Consider the following 23,046-nt stretch of genomic DNA (forward strand, 5'->3'; position numbering starts at 1 on the left):
GTGTCCTGAGTGCGTGGGGGGAACACGCTTAATAATCCCCAAACTGCCCCGCAGTGTGTGCAGGCAGCATGGGCGGTTTAGCTGTCACTCACTGCGGGAGCTTCCAAAGTCACGTCCCACAATGCCTTGCTGCTGTGGATGCAAAGCATTGTGGAAATCTCCTGCTGTAATGGACAGCTATACCTCCCATGTTAAGGTGCTGTTTGGGGCCTTACTAAGTGTGCAGTCTGCATACAGCATTAGGAACCCCCTATACTGCCTGGGACCCACCATCACAGGTTTTATTTGGCGAACCCTTTGGAGACTCCTCACGCCCCGTGTTGGGGCTCGCTACTCTAGCTGATGAGGCAGATTAGGACTGTAAACCCAAAACACAGGAATAGAGAGAGTTGCTGAGGCTGTTTTCCTGCGTGTGTGATTATTGGGGTCATAATGCGCATCAGTGCATACAATATGTGCAGCGATCTACATAGAATCGGGCAAGGAGTCCCTGTCACCGAGAGCTCACAGTCTATGGTTTAGCAATGGAGAGTTTATTATACAAAACACTTCTTATTTGGCAGGCATCACGAGTTGAAAAATAACGCTAAAAACCCTTTGTGTCCTGGAACTAGATTCCACATTTCTATGTCTCCCTTTGCAGCTCATGGGATTCATATCTCCCTGGTTTAGCTGCCTGTTAATTTCCCTATACCAGCAGCTAGCTGCATGTGAAAAGGCAACATTATTGTTACATGTTGTTTACACAGCCCTAGTCAGTGTTGTTTACCTGCAATCTCCTATTCTCCTAGTTGAGAGTGGACTATTCCTACCCCCCGGTCCTTGCTGACAGTTAGTATAGTCTCACTTCCTTTCTAGTGTGACCCTTGCCCCTCACTTCCTTTTCACCCTGGACTCTGAGTGAGTACCTGCCTGCTATTTGCCCCAGCAAGGCCTTTCTGTTTTACACTGCGCTTACCTTGATACACTGCACTTCAGACAGAGAAGCACTCTCTACCCACACTACATCTGCAAGTACCCTTCTTCCTGTGATTTTCCCTCAATAAAACTAAGAAAGACAAAATGACTTGTTGTGCTTTGGAAGAGGGAAGGCATGAGTTAAGCTTACTGGAATTATTCATACATCATTCGTGACCCTGGTTCCAGGAAACTTTGAATTGCCGGAGGAACCACGACACAGCTCCTCTGTCATTACGGATTACGTGACCGACCGCATCACGACATCACCGAGGACGGGAAACAGAAGAGGTAGTCTCCATTTGCATTCCTGGTCCGGTCAGATCGTTTTCTGCGCTCCTCACCTAGGGAAAGCACTACAAGTGACATCACATGGCCCCTGGAATGTCAGACCTCATGACATCATCGCTACAGCATGGGGCACTCAAGTTGAAGGGACTGTCCCATCTTTACTGGATTTTGCATGAAGGAGGTGTAGGGTTACCAGGTGTTCAGTATGCAACCGGACTGTCCTGTATTTGGACACTGTCCAGTAAAAATGTATGTGTCCGGTATTACCTTTCGGGACATGTATGTGTCCGGTATTACCTCTCTGGACATAGTGACCTGACCGGCTTGGGAGGCCGCGGGATTTCCCCGAGCAGTGAGCGAGCAGGGCTGTTGCTAGGGGGCTGGGCAGCTTCCACCATCCTGAGTGGCTGCATTATCCAGCAGCAGCCAAATGATAGGGGAGCCCCTGCTACTGCCTCAGACAGGTAATAGATGAACGGTGCTTTGGGTATATGCACAATAGAGGGTGAAGTAGAGATAGAACCCAAATACAGCACTCAGGTTCACGCTCTGTATGTTAAGTGAATGATTTAAAACATAACTTTATTGTATCACATATATAAAATAATGGGTGTTAAAAACTGACGGCCTGAAGGAAAAGTGACCTTCAATACTAGAACCATATAGGTTTAGAGGCTAGAGTGTAGGTGTGTTCTGTGAATTACAGATAGCACATTAAGCAAAAATCCTTATGAGGATCTGTCCAATCTATACTCACTGGCTCTAAGGAGAGTACTAATGGCCGCAAGCGCCTAAAGTGAACCAAGTAGGGCTGGATAATTATTGTGTGCTCAGGGACTATCAGGTAAGTCGCTACCGGTCACTCATATTGCTATTAAGGTCAATGAGGAGTTAAGACTCCAGTCAGTAATTATAGTGACCTTTTAGGTAGGTGCGGTGCTTGGTCTGGTTGACCTATGGTGCCCTGCTATAGTGTAGAGTGATAGTGAGGTTCTGACCCCTAATAACCTCAGTAGTGGTGTACACAGGTTAATTGCACTGTGTGCAGACTAATGCAGGGAAGAGCACACTGACGCATATAACTGTGGGTAGCAACCAAAAAAAACAGTATGTTTAATCAGAATACATGAGCTGGTGCACAATAAAAATCAGAGGCGATAATCGGAAAGCGTGGAGAGAGGTGTGTGTATGGAGCGCACCTTGTGCGCGTCGCACCTTTCACCATTGTGTCCAGCATTTTTGGAGAAGCCACCAGGCAACCCTAGACATGGTGGTCAGTGTCGGAAGGACTGTGATCTCCTGTTCCCTGGTCTTCAAGAATGAAGGGGTTAAGAGAAATCCCTTCTTCAGGGAGCTTGTGCAGTGCCAGGAACGCAGAACTTGAACCTGTGGGTAGGCCTGTTTGTTTAAAGAAATGGCCCCAAAGCCCTGGCCAGTCCTGTCCAGTTTGGGAAGAGCGGCTGCGGTGGATCTTTAAACCAACACCACGTTATATTAGGACGCTTTTGCCATTTACAATTCAAAATGTTCTCAGGGTAACCCAAACTTTATTGCCCTAACACAGGGGTGCGCAAAGTGGGGGGCACGCCAGATTTTCTCGGGGGGGGGGGGGCATGACAGTTACAGAGTCCCCGCACTCTTCCCCAAGCATTGCAATTACATGCCGGGGAAGGTGCGAGGCCTCTAAATCTCTCTGACCTGGTCTAAGTTGCCTCTTCAAATGGCAACTCATTGCCATGACGTTATATGACGCCACGAAGCTCAGAACTGGTAAGGGAAGGGGGGCGTGAGCAGGAGGGAGAGCTGACAGGGGGGGGGCGCAAACAGAAAAGTTTGCGCCCCCTGCCCTAACATCCAGATGAGGCATTAAACAGGGTATTACAATCCAGAGCTGTATTCTCAGATTCTGCTACAATGGAGTCATGTTAACCTCTTCACTGCCAAAGGAACCTGCAACGCATTGCTTTGGGGCTAAAGGGATTAACCATGGAGCTCTAAAAACCTAGCGGTGCCAGTAATACATTAGAAAGAACAAAAAGAGATACCGGCGCCTAATGAGTCCAAATAGTGGAATCCTGGATATCCAGTAGAGATAGCTCAAGTCCCAAGATGATCAACAGTCTCTTAGTCGTTAGATGATCAGATAGGGCTTCGTTCATAGGAAGTGGGACATTGAATGAAAAAAGAGATATTTAGTGCAACACAGCTTAAACAAATTACACAGACATAGATTGGCAAACTGGTTGACAATAGGACAAGACAGACAGACACAAAAAGACAGATAAACACAAAGCAAAGCTAATGATAAAAATAAGTTTAATATAACTAAGTAAAAATGTTGAACAAAATCTGGAACGCCGCTCCAGTTGGTTAAAACCTGAATAACACTCACAGGACGGCAGATGGTTAATGGCAGTGAACTGGTGTGGACAGTTCTCCACGTGTAGAGGGTCCGCAGAGTGCCCTGGAAGCCGTGCGGTCCTTCTGTATCTCCTGGTTGGCAAGAACCGGAAAGGGCGTCTCCGTCGTGTGCCGAAACCGGTAGTGACGTCACCAGATGTGGCGTCAAGGCCTGGCAAATCTCCAACGAAGCCAAAGGAAACGGTGATCCGTGCCTCAATGTCCCTCTATCACTAAGCCACAGACCTCAGCACTTGTACTGCTTATCCAAAAAGGTGTCCAAACTCAATAAAATGGCCCTACGCGTTTCGTGTGTCTTAAACACACTTCCTCAGGGGATAAAGGTGATGGCAGTGATGCCTGGTATAAATACCCTCAGCTTTGCTCCGATTGGTCTGTCAATCAAGGCAGTCTTAAGGATATACCAATTAGCAAATAAAATCACTGACATTTGATTCAGCTTTGCATTACATAAAACAATAATGACCTAACACAACATTTAACATAAAAAAACAACAGATAAAAATAGGTGCTACTTAGCACTATAGTATGTACCAGTAATATTTGGCAAACAACAATTAGATGATCTATTGTCCTCTACTCAAAGATGGTAAAGAGGAAAGGAAAAGAAACGTCCACATAATATCACAGGAATGCTCCTAACTCAAAGTCTATGTTTAACCCTCTAGGGGATAGTGTTTTGAGCTCATATATCCAGTATGCCTCACGCATACTGGATCTTTGTAATCTATCACCACCTCTTACACTAGCAGGAATAGTCTCAATAGCTTGACATTTAAGACCGCTAGGGTTTTTATCATGGTGTGTGCGGAAATGGTGGGATACGCTATGAGTTATCAGTCCCCTTTTGATATTGTATATGTGTTCATATACTCTCCTTTGATATGTTCTTCCGGTCCTTCCCACATATTGCAGGCCACAAGGACATTGGAGTAAGTATATGACATAACACATATGACAATTAATATGTGACTTGATGGGATATTCCCTCTTTGTAACGTTTGATTTAAATCCTTTTGCATTATTACTGTATGTGCATGCCGTACACTTTGAACATTTAAAAAAACCTTTATCTGCCTTAACACTGTTTTCTTTTAAGTAAATAAGTGGACAGCTAGGGGCTATTCTAGATTTTAAATTTGACGCCCTAGTAAATATAATTTGTGGTTTCATTGGGAGAATTCTAGCTAGGGTATTGTCCCTTAGGAGAATTGGCCAATGTTTATTGATTATTTTGTTGATCTTTGGTGCCATTCCATTATATTGTGTAATGAATGGAACCTTATCAGAGAAATTATTTTTTGGATCTTTTTTCTTATATATAAGAAGATCTTCTCTCCTTAGGTGAGTGACCTGTTCTATAACTCCATCCAAAAGATGCTCAGGGTAATTTCTACTGAGGAACTCGCACTTCAGTTCCTCGGCCTGAGACGCAAAGTCCCTAATATCAGAGCAGTTCCGTCTCAGGCGGAGGAACTGGCCCCTTGGAATATTTTTTATCCACAATGGATCGTGTGAACTATCAGCTCTCAAATAGGTGTTAGCCTGCACTAGCTTGAAGTATGTTTTTGTATGAAGAGTGTGAGTGACATAAATATGTAAATCTAAAAAATCAATGTGCTCTGTGCTATAATTAAAAGTGAACTGTAAATTTTTATCATTATTGTTTAAATAAGAAAAAAAGGTTTGTAATTTTGTGTCGCCGCCGGACCAGATGAATATTACGTCATCTATATAACGTTTCCAGAGCACCAGTTCTGCCCCATATGGACAGTTGTTCCAAATGGAGTCTTCTTCCCAACTGTCCATAAAAATATTCGCATAACTTGGGGCAAACCTGGTGCCCATTGCAGTTCCACACACCTGATTATAAAATTGTGAGTTGAAAGTAAAATAATTATGTGTCAAAATAAAACGGATACTGTCAACCAAAAATTGCTTTTTAGCAGATGTCAAAAGGGATGCTGACTCCAATTTTTGAGATATCGCCCTGCAACCCAATTCATGGTCTATGATCGTATAGAGTGACTTTACGTCTGCTGTTACCAATATATAATTGGGCTGCCACCTCAATTCCTGTAAAATTTGGAGGATGTGGGTCGTATCTCTTAAGTAGGATTTACTACATACTACATAAGGCTGTAAATGATAATCAATAAATTGAGATAAATTAGCGGATAAAGATGAAATTCCAGAAATAATAGGTCTACCCGGTGGTGTTGTGAGGTGTTTGTGTATTTTGGGTATAAAATAAAATAAAGGTGTACGTGGGTGAGGTATAAATAAATATGCTGCCTCTTCCTCAGTAATAGCTTTACTTTTCAAGCCAGTGTCAAGCAGAGCTTCTAGATCCTTTTTGTGTTGATCCAAGGGATCACTACCGAGGGGGAGGTAAGTGGTTCTGTCGTCCAATAACCTATTGGACTCCGCTAGATAGTAAGATCTATCCATCACCACTATACCTCCCCCCTTGTCAGCAGGTTTTATCACTAACAATTCATTTGTCTCAAGTTTCTGCAAGGCCTCTTTTTCCTTTAAGTTCAAATTGTCGTCTTTGATTTTATATGATTGACTGGAATCTTCCAGATCCTTAGTGACCATATCGACAAATGAACTTACTAAATGTCCCTGAGCAAATTTGGGATAAAATTTAGATTTTCTTTTGAAGCTATTCGATGGTGGTGTGTCAGTTTTCACCTCTTGATTAGCACCAATCTGACTGGAGATGGCGTCCCTAATAAAATACTTCTTCAGGGCCAATTTCCTAGCGAATTTATGGACGTCTATGTACAGTACAGGTTAAAACTATTAGGACCACACACCGGGGCAAAAGTAAGTCCCTTACCTAGGACACGTTTCTCCAAGTTGGTCAAAGTGTGCTGACTAATGTTAAATACATTAGATTCTTGTTTGTTCCTATTTAATCTAGTTCTACCAATAGAAAGAGAAATAGATAGACCAGTGGAATTATTAGTTTTGTCCTGAAACTGTGTGGAAATGTCCCAGATCTTGTTTTGCAGCCAAGAGCCGCTGAGTAGAGATATTTCATTGTGCCCATTCGCCACTGGTCAAAGAAAGGTCCTAGTTTGGCGCAGGCAAGGCGGAGACTTTCTGGAATTTTGATGGTCATCTACAATAATAATAATAAAAAAATAAATAGCTATGCAAATGTCTTAGGGCAAAGGGGGGCAGGAAGGTATTGCACTGCACAGTCCTTTTGATTATTAAATGACTGCAAATATTTGCAACGTGAACCAGGATTAATCTGCACTGGGACAGTACAGTAATCAAGACATAGTCAGCAGTCGATAAGCTTAGTGTACACCAGAAAGCCTTCTGTGATAGGAGATCTCATTTGAGCCTTTTTAACCTTGGTAGTATATACTGTAGTTACACTAACTGCGAGAGCGACTTTCCTCACTGGTCTCTTCTTCACATGTACAGAGCTTTTCTTTCTTTCCCTCAAACATTTTTATTAGGCATTAGTAAATTTTACAGACATTGCAGTACAAATATAGCCTAATATAATAAGAAGTTTTTCAGGTTGGAAAGAGACCATTGTAGGTATCCGCTCGAGGAGGGAACGGGCCTCCAGGACCACTGCTGTGTCCAAACATCTAGATAGAGAGGAACAAGATTGGAAGAGAAGGTTAGAGGGGGAGAGGGGGTGGGTGGTGGGGTGGGGGGGGAGACCCCCTTCCCCAGGCCGCCGGTCCTCCTTCGTTCCTTTCTAGGGTCCCACCTTTGCTGGTTTTGCTGAGTGGGGTGTAATTTGAACAGGGTCAATGCGTCAGCCAAGGTTCCCATATTTGATAGAAATCCTCTGTTGAGCGTTTAAGAAAGGCCGTTAGCCTTTCCATAAGCATGACCTCGTTTAGTCTTTTCCTTACACTTTGTTTTGTGGGGGGAGACACCTTCTTCCAGGAGGACGCCACTGAGCATCTCGCTGCTGTCAGAATGAAGGAGATTAATTTCCTTACTGGGCGATCAATTTCCTCTATTGGTCTGCCCAGTAAGTAGGTCAATGGATCTATGGTAATTGTGAGGCCTGTGACCTCCTCTATTAAAGGTACAGAGCTTTTCTAACCGCACGGGTCTCTTATTCCCGTGTACAGAGCTTTCTAAACCTCACAGGCCTCTTCTTCAGGTAATCAACAAATCTACACTTCCCCAGGTCAAATACAGCTACTGGAATTTGGAACTACTTGTTGGTTCAGTAAAAGGTATCACAACCTCCAGCAATCCTAAACAGAGAGAGGGGGGTGGACACAGAACACAGCACTTCATAGCGATTACTTTTCTCTTGTAAGCACCAGCATATTTGCATGAAGATTTTACTTTGTTAATATAAGGGGAAGTTCCATGCAGGACGCATTGACACAAATTAATAAGGCAGAAGAACAGGTTTGTCCAAGGGAAACTGGTGCCAGGAAAAGCTCTCAATTTCTCCCAATAGCTGATACCAACTCACGCATAGTAAGGGGAATACCCACTAAAATATACATATCATTTGTTGACGTCAGGGTAATTTCATGGTGTGACAGGTATGGGAGTTAGTAATTGCCTCCTAATCTGGCATTGTAGCATTTGACTTTCCACCTGCTACCCAGAGTCTCCTCATAGGTCTATCTTTCCATTCAGCGATGGCTGATCAGATCAGCTGCTTTCATAACAATACAGACCTCACTGGGAAATCCACAGCTGTTACATAGTACAGTATACTGTGTGATACTCCTGCTAATGTTTGTGTATCAACTGTTGAGCCTATTACCATCCGTGGCTTTGCTCATTATAATGAGAGTGATACCAGAGGCATTCTAGGATCTCCTCAAGTGTGGACTTTTGATCCATATATGAATGCTGAGCCTTCATTGCCCACAGCTATATATTAACCCACAGCTCATTCAGCCCACACTGTGGTATTGCTAAACACCTATTAAGGTTTATTAAACAATCGTGGTTTACAGCCGTACCACTATATCCTACCATTATAGTTTTTAATTACCGTTCTGATCTATATACCGTGAACTTGTTTTCATTGTAATTAGTAAACGCTATGTTTTAGTCTGTGGTGTGCAACAAGTGAATTCTTTAGAAGAGCATACGTTTTATGCACTTCACCTTATTTATTCACTAATTCCCTGTTATGCACCCACATTGATCACTTCCATATATATTATACACCCTGGTCAATTAGGTGCTGAATCCTTAAATCATCAACTACCCCCCCACCCCAATAAATAAAGGGGAGAATTAGACTTACTAATACATGTGGGAAATGTGTTAGCTTCAGTTATAACAGCTTTATTATAGGGGCCGTCTCCCCCCTCCCCCCCATTTGTGTTTACATAGATGGGAAGTTGGGGGTCTCTAGAGACTAACCGGATTAATCTGGGCTCCAGGGATGGCCTGGCTCCTGAGCATAACGAGAAACCACCATTTTGTTTCTCCTGGTGTGGATGATACCAGCGCTACCATTACTGGTATCTTGGAAACCAAGGGGTACTCAGAGCTCACATTTTGAACATGTGTTATTATTTTTCTATTACAGGGTTAAAGCAGAGAGTCTCCAGAGCTGAACCCCATTAATTTCAGCTCCGGGGACCCCCTGCTTCCTGAGATACCTCCTGTAGGGGGTGCTGGCGGCTGGGCTTGCTGGAGTTAAAACTGTAAGGGGCTCATTCTAGTAGCTTCGATAAAATCACTGCCAAATCGAAAGGTTTGTCATGACCCTCGCTCACGGTGTGACATGTGTCACGAAGAGTCAGAAAGCATTACCGCAAGTCACAAACTGTGAGGGGGTAGGTAGTTGGGTGTCCCTTCATTGCCAGTGGGGAGCACTGCACACTTGCAATCAATGGGTGTATTGGCTAGTATTGTGTTTAATGTTTAAAGGGGGGTAGAGGGGATGGGTGAAGGTGGTATTTGGCCCCTGGTGGGTTCGGGAGGGGTTAACCCCTTCATTACCTCTGCGGCTGTAATTGCGAAGGTAATGAAGGATTTACCTCCTCCAGTAACCCTCACCATGGGCATAAATACCCACCACGGGCCAAATAGTTCCTTCACCCACCCCCTCTACCCCCAATAAACCGGCACTGGTATTTAACCCCTTCATTGGCTTAGCCGCTAGGGTAATGAAGCTGCCTGTAAATGTATTTTTATTGCATTGGATTGAAGCAGGGGGTCTCCGGAGCTGGTATTAATGCGGGGCAGCTCCGGAGACCCCCGGCTTCAATCCGATGCAGCAAACAAATTTTTTCCCCTCTAAGTCCTACCGCAAATCGCATCCCGCCACCCTTGAAGTGGCGAGATGAGAACCGCGAATAGCTCGCTAGGTGAGATTGTCCGAGCTACTAGAATAGATCGATTTTAAGAAATGCGAGTTTGAGCAATTTTTGTACTTCCACTCGGTTTAACTGAGCCACAGCGCGACCGCTCGGGAGAAGCAATTGTCGCGTAATTGTGGCATGCTATCTAAGCTTTCTGAATAGCTACATACAGTATGTCAAATCATTCGAGAAGTGCTAAAAATGCTTGATGAGTTAGTTATCGAAGTTATTAGAAAATGCCCCAAAAGCTCCCATGTCACACGGGCCAATAGGAAGCCACACCTGATGACATCACGTCTTCCTATTGGCCGGAGGGTGAGGGAACGTTGAAACTCCGACATAATGTGAACCTTGCTAGGCAAGCGTAGCGGCTACCGGCGGAGGTTTGTATCTCCGGAACCGCGGGGAACCCGGAGCTGAAATTAATGGGGTTCAGCTCCGGAGACTGCCTGCTTCCAAACCTATGTAAAAAAAAATTATAAAAAGAAAAAGCGCTGTGATTGCCGCTGTGATGCACTTCAGCTCTTTGGACCCCTCACTTCTCATCTATGTAGAAAAAAGAGATGGGAAAGGGCAAAAAAATCAAGCAGGGGGGGGGGCTGCTCCTTTTACTCTTTCACTTATTTATGCTTTCTCTGTAGAACACTCAAGACTCCGTATACACCAAGCGCCTTCCCTCCCACCTTCAAGAGAAACCTGAACGCCTGTAAGGATTCTGCTTGATCCGTGCCGGGTTTTCACTTCGGTCCGGGTTTTCTGTCTCTCCTGCCCTTTCTGCTCTCTGTGGCCATTTTGGGTACTGGCAGCCTGCTTTATAAGGCTGCAATTACCATAGGGAGTCGCCCAGCAAAGTTCTGTGTGTTTGCAGCTCCTGTTAGTTACATTAAGAGAACATGGTTATACAGTCAATTCCCAGGCATTTCATGGATAGATAAAGTAGCAACATTGGGTGCAGGGGATAAAGGGGCTGGTGAGTTTCAGATTGAAATAGAGCAGCTTAACATCACCAACATCAGTGACCGGCAGCAAACGGCTCACACCCTTTAGCTGCCCTTCGCCTGCGCCAACCTTAGCCGTATCCTCTTGCTTGTTTTTAATTCCTGTTGCTGACCCCGGACTGTGACCTCAACCTCGCTGCCCTCCGCCTGCCCTGACCTCCGCCTGCCCTGACCTCCGCTTGCCTCCTCGACTTTGCACCTCTGCCGCCAGCCCTGACCTCTGCCTGTCCCCTGGACTTTGCACCTTTGCTGCCAGCCCTGACCTCTGCCTGTCCCCTGGACTTTGCACCTTTGCCGCCAGCCCTGACCTCTGCCTGTCCCCTGGACTTTGCACCTTTGCCGCCAGCCCTGACCTCTGCCTGTCCCCTGGACTTTGCACCTCTGCCGCCAGCCCTGACTCCTGCTTCCATACCGACTACGGATACTCTCAGGCCTCGTTCAGGGTGCCAGAGGCAGGAGTTGGATGGAGGGTGTTCGGGACGGCGGGCGGCAGTCTGCTGGGCTATGTGTGTTCATCCCCAGCAGACTGTTTCAGGAGTTGAGGAGGCGGGGAGGGGGCTACAGACGGCAGGTTAGGGATCCAAGTTGCTGTCTTGAAATCATTCTCAAGAATGATTTCATTGGCTGCCGAGGTCCCAGTGACGCTGCTGCAGCTTCAAAAAACGAATTTTTTGTTTATTGAAACTGTAGCCAGCGTCAACTCCGGGCTTCGGAGACAGGGCAGCTGCCACCCTGACAACCACAGTTCACTTTAAATACATTGTATCCCACGGCCGCACGCACGTCAGCACGCCCTCCCTCCCTCCGAAGCCTGCACCCTGAACGAGGCCTTACAGGACTCTGTCCCTGGGTTGTGGTCGGTTTATTTGTAGCCCTACGTCAGCCCTGCGGGTCCGCCTCCTGATTTGGGATGAGCATTGTCACAAAGCCCATCTCTTAAATGAAGAATCCCAATAGCCTGGACTCCTGGCTACTGTCCCACAGTCCCTCCTACCAACCACTGTGCCCAGGCACTGCCATCTACTGCACTTATTCCCTCACCTGCTGTCTCTGCAACTCTCCCAACAGTTATCTTAGATTGTAAGCTCTCCGGGGCAAGGATTTCCTTTCCTATTGTCTGACTTTGTTGCGTTTATTGTATTATAATTCCCTGTACTGTGTTGTCTCTAGTAAAGCGCTGAGTACACTCTGGGTGCTATATAAATAAAGATATAAAGATATAGATACATACGAGACGGATTTGAAAAAGAACTCACATTAGTGAAACGGCTAAGTACGTGGGCACCTGCGATGCCTTTACTGACAGAGGCCCTGCCCCCACACTCCAGTTTCTGTCGATGAATTTACACATTGAAGGCAGCTTTAACAAAACACACAGCAGGATCCCTGGTAATAACAGGTTTGTTGTACATCAGAACAAACAATGAAACTGAGCTATCTTCTTTGCTGAAGGAATGAAGAGTTAGGGGTGTTTCATTGTCATTGTGCGGTAATGTGTCACACTGTCCTGAAAAGTGCTGAGCGGTGATAATCTCTGAATGGGAACGCTCAGGGAAAATGTTATCAGCAAAAATGAAGATTGATATGGAACAGCGTCCTGTCTGTGCTTCTTATACGGTTTAACTAAGCCCATCATTTACTTGGATGTTAAACTCAAATTGGGTGACTGTGTTGTGCCATTTGTGGTGCTAATCTGTCACTAAAGAAGCAGTTCCTCCTGCTTGATTTCCCCGCCCCCCTTTTTTTCCGCAGGGTAAGAACCTTGGGCCCCCCTGAGCCAAATTGCACCTTTTTTTCAGCTCAGGGAACACCCTGGTTCCCGAGATATAAACCCAGTAACTTTACTGGTATGTATCTCCGAGGATACAAAATGGCTACCAAATCTCTTATCCCTGTTGAAGAAACTCTCTCTAAAATCCAGCAGGGATCTGGTTAAGTGCAGCAGGCAATGAAACCAGACTCCACCTGGCCAATTAAGTTTCTTAGAAAAGCCTCCTGTTTCCAACAGGAGAGAGATTTCCGTAGCCCACAACTAGGACTGACCAGAGTAACAGATATCTTGAGCTGCAGAAGGACTGTATGCGGATAGCAAGACAAGGGGACCAGACCTCTATACCTGGACACAGACATTGCCATAGCACACAAGGCTGCGGACCCAGGAGAGCAGGGAGGCCTTCCCCTACAGCTACAACAAACAGATAAGAGACTTTCTTCTTGGACTTGTATATCTATATGTATATATGTTTGGGGTGGTAACTAGCTTAGCTACCCACCCGGTTAGAGAGGGACGGAGTAAAAGTGTAGATATTCCCCAAAGTGGAGCAGGCCTTTATTTTGTTTATTTTTAGTGTTTTTGCCGTGTTAAAGCTGCAGTTCAGTCAATATCCTGCATGGGTGTTTTTTTAAATAAATCAGTTCTGTAGTTAGAAAAAATACTTTTAGCATTTTCTGTTTTAAAAACAAAAACTTTGAAAGACCAATTTTCTTGTATTCTATTTTAACAGCCAGTTGCTAAGGCACTGCCCCTTCATGTCCTGTCACAAGCCCTGGCACACCCTTTGTCAGCCCTGCCCTCCCTCTAGCACATGTCAGTGCATGAGTGCTCATGAATATTCATGAGCTTCCACTGAGTGACAGAAGCAGAAGAAAAACATATGCCATCTCTAAAGATCTTGCTAAATTACGCCGATCAATACATGGAGAACGAATTGGCCGGCAGCTATACAGTTCTTTAGGTAATTAGAGATTGCACACATGAAACTATTGAAGTAAAAAAATTAATAAAAAAAAAAAAAAGACTGAACTGCAGTTTTAAAGGAACAGGCACAATAAAGCCTCATTTTAGTTTCACCTTAAAACGGTCTCAAAATGGTAAATCCGCCACTGTTTATGCTTCTGCTTTGGTGATGACGTTTATGGGGCAGGAAATTCCTGGTATCACAGACAGGGTAACTTCGAGCTGCACATACTTCGCAGGAAGATGCAATGTAACTAAATGATCTAGCAGCAGGGATACATCTAACACTGGGAATAACTCCTGCTAAAGACACTTAAATACACACTTTGTTTATTTTTAAAATAGGATTGAAGCAGGGGGTCTCTGGAGCCGGACCTCATTCATTTCCGCTCCAGGCACCCCCTGCTTCCCGCGATACTTAGGGGGTGCCGGTAGCCGACCGGCTAGCATGAATCGTGTAATGGCGGAGTTTCAAAGCTCCCGCGCCTTGCGGGCCAATAGGAAGCCGTGAGGTCATCAGGTTCGTTTCCTATTGGCCCAAGTGACGCGAGAGCTTTAACCCTTTCCAGTCGAATGTCGGAGTATATCCGACAAAATAGTTCTGTACTTAAGGTCCAATGTCGGATCGGGAGGAGGGAGGGGAAGATGTGGAGTGAGGCTCCGTCAGCACATCCCCCGCATTCCCCTTGCACCGCACTGATGCGCTCCCCCCCCTGCGCCGACCCCTGCACCCGCCCACCCCCAAAGCCCTGCGCAGATCCGCCCACCCCCAAAGCCCTGCGCAGATCCGCCCACCCCCAAAGCCCTGCGCAGATCCGCCCACCCCCAAAGCCCTGCGCAGATCCGCCCACCCCCAAAGCCCTGCGCAGATCCACCCACCCCCAAAGCCCTGCGCAGATCCACCCACCCCCAAAACCCTGCGCAGATCCACCCACCCCCAAAGCCCTGCGCAGATCCGCCCACCCCCAAAGCCCTGCGCAGATCCGCCCACCCCCAAAGCCCTGCGCAGATCCGCCAACCCCCAAAGCCCTGCACCGGTCCGCCCACCCCCAAAGCCCTGCGCAGATCTGCCCACCCCCAAAGCCCTGCGCAGATCCGCCCACCCCCAAAGCCCTGCGCAGATCTGTCCACCCCCAAAGCCCTGCGCAGATCCGCCCACCCCCAAAGCCCTGCGCAGATCCACCCACCCCCAAAGCCCTGCGCAGATCCGCCCACCCCCAAAGCCCTGCGCAGATCCGCCCACCCCCAAAGCCCTGCGCAGATCTGTCCACCCCCAAAGCCCTGCGCAGATCCGCCAACCCCCAAAGCCCTGCACCGGTCCGCCCACCCCCAAAGCCCTGCGCAGATCTGCCCACCCCCAAAGCCCTGCGCAGATCCGCCCACCCCCAAAGCCCTGCGCAGATCCGCCCACCCCCAAAGCCCTGCGCAGATCCGCCCACCCCCAAAGCCCTGCGCAGATCTGCCAACCCCCAAAGCCCTGCGCAGATCCGCCAACCCCCAAAGCCCTGCGCAGATCCGCCCACCCCCAAAGCCCTGCGCAGATCCGCCCACCCCCAAAGCCCTGCGCAGATCCGCCCGCCCCCAAAACCCTGCGCAGATCCGCCTACCCCCAAAGCCCTGCGCAGATCCACCCACCCCCAAAGCCCTGCGCAGATCCACCCACCCCCAAAACCCTGCGCAGATCCGCCTACCCCCAAAACCCTGCGCAGATCCGCCCACCCCCAATGGCCTGCGCAGATCCACCCACCCCCAATGGCCTGCGCCGGTCCGCCCACCCCAAAGGCCTGCGCCAATTAGAGCACCCCCCCTCCAACCCTGCACCGATCTGAATTCCCCCCCCCCCCCCAGACCTGCACCGATCCCCGCAGGCAGCCCCACGATGACTCCCAGCAGCTGACACCGGAGTTCAGGGGGTAGGGAGAGGGGGGTGCGGTGGTGTCAGTGTGCAGTGTGTGAGTGTGTGCGTGTGTGTTGTGAGTAGTGAGTGTGTGTAGTGAGGAGTGCGTGCGTGTGTGCAGTGAGTAGTGTGTGCGTGCGTGTATGCAGTGAGTGTGTGCGTGTGTGCTGTGAGTAGTGAGTGTATGTGTGCAGTGCGTGTGCGCGTGCAGTGAGTGCGTGCGTGTAGTGAATGCGTGCATGTGTACAGTGAGTAAGTGCGTGTGTGCAGTGAGTAGTGAGTGTATGTGTGCAGTGCGTGTGCGCGTGCAGTGAGTGCGTGCGTGTAGTGAATGCGTGCATGTGTACAGTGATTAAGTGCGTGTGTGCAGTGAGTGCGTGTGTGCAATGAGTAGTGTGTGCAGTGAGAAGTGAGTGTGTGCAGTGAGTAGTGAGTGTGTGCAGTGAGTAGTGAGTGTGTGTGCAGTGAGTAGTGAGTGTGTGTGCAGTGAGTAGTGAGTGTGTGCAGTGAGTAGTGAGTGTGTGCAGTGAGTAGTGAGTGTGTGTGCAGTGAGTAGTGAGTGTGTGCAGTGAGTAGTGAGTGTGTGCAGTGAGTAGTGAGTGCATGCATGTGCAGTGAGTAGTGAGTGTGTGCAGTGAGTAGTGAGTGAGTGTGCAGTGAGTAGTGATTGAGTATGTGCAGTGAGTGCATGTGTGTAGTGAGTGCGTGTGTGCATGTGTGCAGTGGTGAGTGTGTGCAGTGAGTGCATGCGTGTGCAGTGAATGCGTGCATGTGCAGTGAGTAGTGAGTGCGTGCAATGAGTATTGAGTAGTGTGTGTAGTGAGTGCGTGCGTGCATGCGTGCTGTGAGTAGTAAATGTGTGCAATGAGTATTGAGTAGTGTGTGTAGTGAGTGCGTGCTGTGAGTAGTGAGTGCGTGCTGTGAGTAGTGAGTGCGTGCGGTGAGTAGTGAGTGCGTGCTGTGAGTAGTGAGTGCGTGCTGTGAGTAGTGAGTGCGTGCTGTGAGTAGTGAGTGTGTGCTGTGAGTAGTGAGTGCGTGCTGTGAGTAGTGAGTGCGTGCTGTGAGTAGTGAGTGCGTGCTGTGAGTAGTGAGTGCGTGCTGTGAGTAGTGAGTGCATGCTGTGAGTAATGAGTGCGTGCTGTGAGTAGTGAGTGCGTGCTGTGAGTAGTGAGTGCGTGCTGTGAGTAGTGAGTGCGTGCTGTGAGTAGTGAGTGCGTGCTGTGAGTAGTGAGTGTGTGCTGTGAGTAGTGAGTGTGTGCTGTGAGTAGTGAGTGTGTGCTGTGAGTTTGCGTGCAAAACAAAAAAGCGGTTTGTGTTTTTTTCCCCGAAAATTAAATTAGACCTACTGGCGCACTTAATGAAAATTTAATTGGACCGCAAAGGGTTAAACTTTTCCGAGATACCGCCACCCCTTTGGAGATAGGTATTTCGGGACGCAGCGAGTTCCCGGAGCTGAAATGAATGGGGTTCAGCTCCGGAGACCCTCGGCTTCAATCCTGTGTTACAAGATAAGAACCTAACCAAAGGGCAGTATTGTGTGGCTCCTTTACAGAAGCATTTCCTTTCAACAAAAAATACAAATATTCCCTCCAGGTGGGATGGAGGGGTCTCCGGAGCGGAACCGTGTTAATTCCAGCTCCAGAGACCCCCTGCTTCCCAACTAGTACAAACCCCCCCAAACAAACACACCCTGAGGCAGAAACGCACCTTTAACATCCCTCTCTTCCCAAACACGCCCCTCCTGTTGTTCCCAAACGGCTCCTGTCACAGGCAGAGACATACATTAAAGTGTGTGTGCTGTGAGTAGTGAGTGTATGTGTGCAGTGCGTGTGCGTGTGAAGTGAGTGCGTGCGTGTAGTGAATGCGTGCATGTGTGCAGTGAGTAAGTGCGTGTGTGCAGTGAGTGCGTGTGTGCAATGAGTAGTGTGTGCAGTGAGAAGTGTGTGTGCAGTGAGTAGTGAGTGTGTGCAGTGAGTAGTGAGTGTGTGTGCAGTGAGTAGTGAGTGTGTGTGCAGTGAGTAGTGAGTGTGTACAGTGAGTAGTGAGTGCATGCATGTGCAGTGAGTAGTGAGTGTGTGCAGTGAGTAGTGAGTGAGTGTGCAGTGAGTAGTGATTGAGTATGTGCAGTGAGTGCATGTGTGTAGTGAGTGCGTGTGTGCAGTGGTGAGTGTGTGCAGTGAGTGCGTGCGTGTGCAGTGAATGCGTGCAATGAGTAGTGAGTGAGTGCATGTGCAGTGAGTAGTGAGTGCGTGCAATGAGTATTGAGTAGTGTGTGTAGTGAGTGCGTGCGTGCATGCGTGCTGTGAGTAGTGAGTGTGTGCTGTGAGTAGTGAGTGTGTGCAATGAGTATTGAGTAGTGTGTGTAGTGAGTGCGTGCTGTGAGTAGTGAGTGCGTGCTGTGAGTAGTGAGTGCGTGCTGTGAGTAGTGAGTGCGTGCTGTAAGTAGTGAGTGCGTGCTGTGAGTAGTGAGTGCGTGCTGTGAGTAGTGAGTGCGTGCTGTGAGTAGTGAGTGCGTGCTGTGAGTAGTGAGTGCGTGCTGTGAGTAATGAGTGCGTGCTGTGAGTAGTGAGTGCGTGCTGTGAGTAGTGAGTGCGTGCTGTGAGTAGTGAGTGCGTGCTGTGAGTAGTGAGTGCGTGCTGTGAGTAGTGAGTGCGTGCTGTGAGTAGTGAGTGCGTGCTGTGAGTAGTGAGTGCGTGCTGTGAGTAGTGAGTGCGTGCTGTGAGTAGTGAGTGCGTGCTGTGAGTAGTGAGTGTGTGCTGTGAGTAGTGAGTGTGTGCTGTGAGTAGTGAGTGTGTGCTGTGAGTTTGCGTGCAAAACAAAAAAGCGGTTTGTGGTTTTTTCCCCCCGAAAATTAAATTAGACCTACTGGCGCACTTAATGAAAATTTAATTGGACCGCAAAGGGTTAAACTTTTCCGAGATACCGCCAGCCCCTTTGGAGATAGGTATTTCGGGACGCAGCGAGTTCCCGGAGCTGAAATGAATGGGGTTCAGCTCCGGAGACCCTCGGCTTCAATCCTGTGTTACAAGATAAGAACCTAACCAAAGGGCAGTATTGTGTGGCTCCTTTACAGAAGCATTTCCTTTCAACAAAAAATACAAATATCCCCTCCAGGTGGGATGGAGGGGTCTCCGGAGCGGAACCGTGTTAATTCCAGCTCCAGAGACCCCCTGCTTCCCAACTAGTACAAACCCCCCCAAACAAACACACCCTGAGGCAGAAACGCACCTTTAACATCCCTCTCTTCCCAAACACGCCCCTCCTGTTGTTCCCAAACGGCTCCTGTCACAGGCAGAGACATACATTAAAGTGACGGAGATGACAGTCGGGCGGCAGAGAGATACAGAACGCTGAACATGGCAGCACACAGAGGGACACCCACACATCCATTATTACCACGTATTTTGAATATTTTATTGCGGTTTAATTTAGGCCCGATACATTAACCAGCAGCATTCCTGAGTACTTGAGTATTATTTATTTTGCAGAGGAAGGGATGGGGACCCCCAGGGCTGCAGCACATGATTTAACCCTGCAGTTACCAGTGTTCTTCTCAACCTCCGGGCGCGTTCAATATGGCAATCTCGTGCGACTCGTGGGCCAATAGGAAGCCGCAACATCATCGGCTGAGGCTTCCTATTGGATGGCCGTTTAAATACCCAGGAAGTAACACTGGTAACTAAACAGGTAAGTATTTTGCAAACCGGTGCTAAAAATAATGCGGTTCAGCTCCGTTGAACAACCTGGTTCCAAATGGCGTAACAATAACGTATGTTATTTGTGCAGAATTGCTGCTCGCAACACACAATGTTATTTCTTTACATGAAAACATTCCCGTTGAAGTTTGTGGTAATTGCAGTGTAGCCTGCCACGTGTAGCCTGCCACGTGTAGCCTGCCACGTGTAGCCTGCCATTTAACCCTTTGTCACAGAGAGCACCCTTCCAAGATAACTCCTTCCTAAAGTACTAGCGATATCATTATTGATAATTTTAATGATTCGATTTTTGCGCAGATTCAGTAACCAAACTCCAGCGGACGAGTCCAACGGTGGGTTTTGAGTGGGGTTTGAGTGGGTTTTGAGCGGGTTTTCTGATTCTGCACTCTGCATAGTCAGGGCTTTGTGATACAGCAGGAAAACACCCCAGGGGAAGAACCATGTTCAAAATAGGAAGCTAAACCTGATACACTCAATGGCCCCTATTGTATGGAAGTCAAGACTGCAGTACAACATTTTTACTTGCATGAGAACCGTTGCGTTATAAACTGTGCGTTACCCCACATTTCCAAGTACTAAATACAGGTCAATCTGCTCATTTGCAGGTCATTACCCAGAATCCTAGTCTGCTGCTTTGGGCGCCTTTGGAAGACATGCAAATGCACCCAAGAGTTTCTCTTCCGCCGTGCGACCCATGCTCCACTTTTCTACAAAAGATTCCCACCCCGCAATTCCCCGTTAGTCCTGACACAGTCAAAGGTCAGTGCTGGTCACGTAATTGGAGGGGAAAAGCCCCACTTGCCCCCGCAACCGTCCCAACCACCAGGAGGCGTCGGAGCTGTCCAGCACTTCGATGATGTCCCTGGTATGGAACCCCAGCTCGTCGGGTTCTGCGGCCTTGAAGTCGTACAGAGCCTGGACCAGATGCATGTGCTGCGAGAGGGGAGAGAGGCGACAGGGATTCAGGAAGCGGAGAGAACTACCCAAGCGATGCTGAACCCCAAAGGCATGTTGCGGCCCATTCAAGTGAATGGCTTAGCATTGTTTAGTACAATTGGGCCTACGGGGGTAGATGCATGAACCTCCCATATGGGTTATCACATTGTGATTCCATGTTGACAGCCATTCCAGTCAATCGTATTTAAGGTGGGATGGCGGTGTGATAACATGTATGGGTTATTCAATCCCGGTGTATGAGAGTTTATAGTAGAAGTGGAAGGGAGAGGTTACTAGGCCTGAGCAGCAGATGATTCAGTGCAGGCTGTTAAAGGAGAAATCCACCCTCACTAACCTCCATTTTGCCAGATTGAAACGCACTATTTTCAGCTCTGGGGGAGCTATGAGATATTACTGGCAAAGCTACCGGTATCACTCCCTGGTTTTTAAAGTGGATTTAAATGGCCGTTCAATAGGAAGTAACAACCGATGATGTTGCAGCTTCACATTGGTCTTAGATTTGGCAGCCATTTGTTTCACCTGAGGGAGATTTAAACCATGTAAGTGTCTCGGGAACCAACGGGTCCTCAGAGCTGAGAACAGTGCTGTTTGGCTCCCCTGTTCCCCACCAAGTAATACAATGATGGGTAAAAAAAGAAAAACTTTACACTCTTCTGCCCCTCCTTACATCTCAGCCCTAATTTCTCGCTATGCACCATCCCGACTCTTACGTTCTGCTCAAGGATGTCTTCTTTCTACCCCCTTTGTATCTAAAGCCCTCTCCCACCTTAAACCTTTCTCACTGACTGCCCCACACCTCTGGAATGCCCTTCCCCTCAGTACCCGACTAGCACACTCTCTATCCACCTTAAGACACACTTGCTTAAAGAAGCATATGAGTAGCACCGTGGCTAATACTATACAACTCACACATTAACCTGGGCCCCCTGCAGACGCGCTTACCAGAACGCCCTCCTACTGTCTCTGTACGTTCTCCCTACCTACCAATTAGATTGTAAGCTCTTCGGAGAGGGACACCTTTTCCTTAATGTTAGTTTTATGTCTGAAGCACTTCTTCCCTTTGTATTATTTGTTATTTTTATGATTGTCACATGTATTACTGCTGTGAAGCGCTATGAACATTAATGGTGCTATATACATACATACTTACATACATACATACATACATACATACATACAAGAAGGAGGAACTGCTCCTTTATGTCCCACTCACTATGAGCCTCCACGACCTTTAGTACATCCCAGAGCCCCATTCTGTGACATCGCTGCATTACAATGACAAATTGTATCACCTATATGGTCCGTAGTACTGTTGGCGGTTACCTGCTGCCGCAGCGGAGGATCAGTGGTTCTCCGGTTCCCTGGTGCTGCCCCGGTACTCTCCACGGGCACCGGTAACTCGCGGCTCCGATGCCGTGTGCTGTCTGGTTGGACTTTGTGACACTCCTGGAAGACAAGATCAGGCACAGGTCTAAACCGATGGAGCTGGAAGCTCGAGCCAACGATGCCGAATTAAAGGGCCAACCCCTTCTAGGATGAGAGTTACCTGAGAAGGGACACGTTTATTGGGTCAAATTGAAATTATTCAGACCTTTAAAAAAATGACACGTTTAAAGCAGCATGGTGAAACTTTTCTTCTAAAATAGGTTTGAAGCGGGGCGTCTCCGGGGCTGAAGCACGTTCATTTCGGCTCCGGGGACCCCCTGCTCCCCGAAATACTTACCTCTCTAGGAGGCTACGGTTGGGCTGTGTGTGGCTAACGAAATGGCGGATTTAAAACTCCGGCGTCACGCAGCCAATAGGAAATCGTGATGTCATCCCTTGCAGCTTCCTATTGGCCCACATGACAATGACATCTAAACCCACGTGACAAACCATTTAAACCTGTCCCTCGTAGTTAATCCTCCAGGTGATCTCCTTCCTCGTCTGTCGGGGGACGCACGCTGGTTGCGTGTGATGTCATCGCAGCATCCTTCTCGCTCCACGGATTGGTCAGCTCCTTCCTGATCCTCATCCTGAAGTCCCGAGATACTTCGTTTTGCGAATGACGTCACTCCGTGCTCCATCTGCATGCGCAGTACTCCTGATGCCGTCCTATATCCTGGCTCACCGCAACGCATCCCATTCTGTCATCATGCAGAGCGGAGCGGCGTCGTTTGCAGGACGAAGTATCGCGGGACCTCAGGATGAGGATCAGGAAGGAGCCGACCAATCCGTGGAGCGAGAAGGATGCCGCGATGACATCACACGCAACCAGCGTGCGTCCCCGACAGACAGGTGAGGAAGGAGAACACCTGGAGGATTAACTACGAGGGACACCTGGGGACTTTTCTTGATTTGGGGGGTAATAAATATGGACACTTGTTTGCTGAACATTAAGGGCCTCATGCAGAGAGCATAGAATTTTAAAAATGGCGAATTTCATAAAAAGTAGCTTTTTTGGAGAGTTTTATTCTCCATATGCAGAAAAGTGCGAATTCTGCTATGTTTAACATGGATGCGTGTGGCGAGTTTAAATTGGCGAGATGCGCGCTTCAGAAACGTGTAAAAACAAATTCGCGCCTTTTTTTTCCCCTTTACTATAGGCGGCGAGCGCCATCTTGCCATATTTTCGTGGCGCGGCAAAAATGCGAGAATCGCGCCTTTTTTTGGCGCGAACAGCCGCTACTTGCCGTTCGCACCTCTCTGCATTCGGAGAGTTTTAAAAATGGCGCGATTGAGGTTCTCGCCAGCCGCGAGGCGA

The 23,046-nt window shown here is 47.9% G+C and overlaps 1 protein-coding gene across 3 annotated transcripts in view; it reads right to left on the minus strand.

Moving 5' to 3' along the window:
* Window positions 1-19,007: 19,007 nt before the first annotated feature.
* GRAP2 (GRB2 related adaptor protein 2) overlaps window positions 19,008-23,046 on the minus strand; it is a 150,480-nt gene continuing 146,441 nt past the window's right edge. For all 3 annotated transcript variants that reach the window (XM_075573740.1, XM_075573738.1, XM_075573739.1), the window contains 2 exons: window positions 21,627-21,749; window positions 19,008-20,279 (listed from right to left, as the gene is read on the minus strand). In XM_075573740.1, the coding sequence (XP_075429855.1) occupies window positions 20,100-20,279; window positions 21,627-21,749 (303 nt within the window). In that variant the 3' untranslated portion in view covers window positions 19,008-20,099. The remainder of the gene's footprint in view (window positions 20,280-21,626; window positions 21,750-23,046) is intronic.

This window comes from Ascaphus truei, chromosome 17 (assembly GCF_040206685.1).
Source record: "Ascaphus truei isolate aAscTru1 chromosome 17, aAscTru1.hap1, whole genome shotgun sequence".
Lineage (NCBI taxonomy): Eukaryota > Metazoa > Chordata > Amphibia > Anura > Ascaphidae > Ascaphus > Ascaphus truei.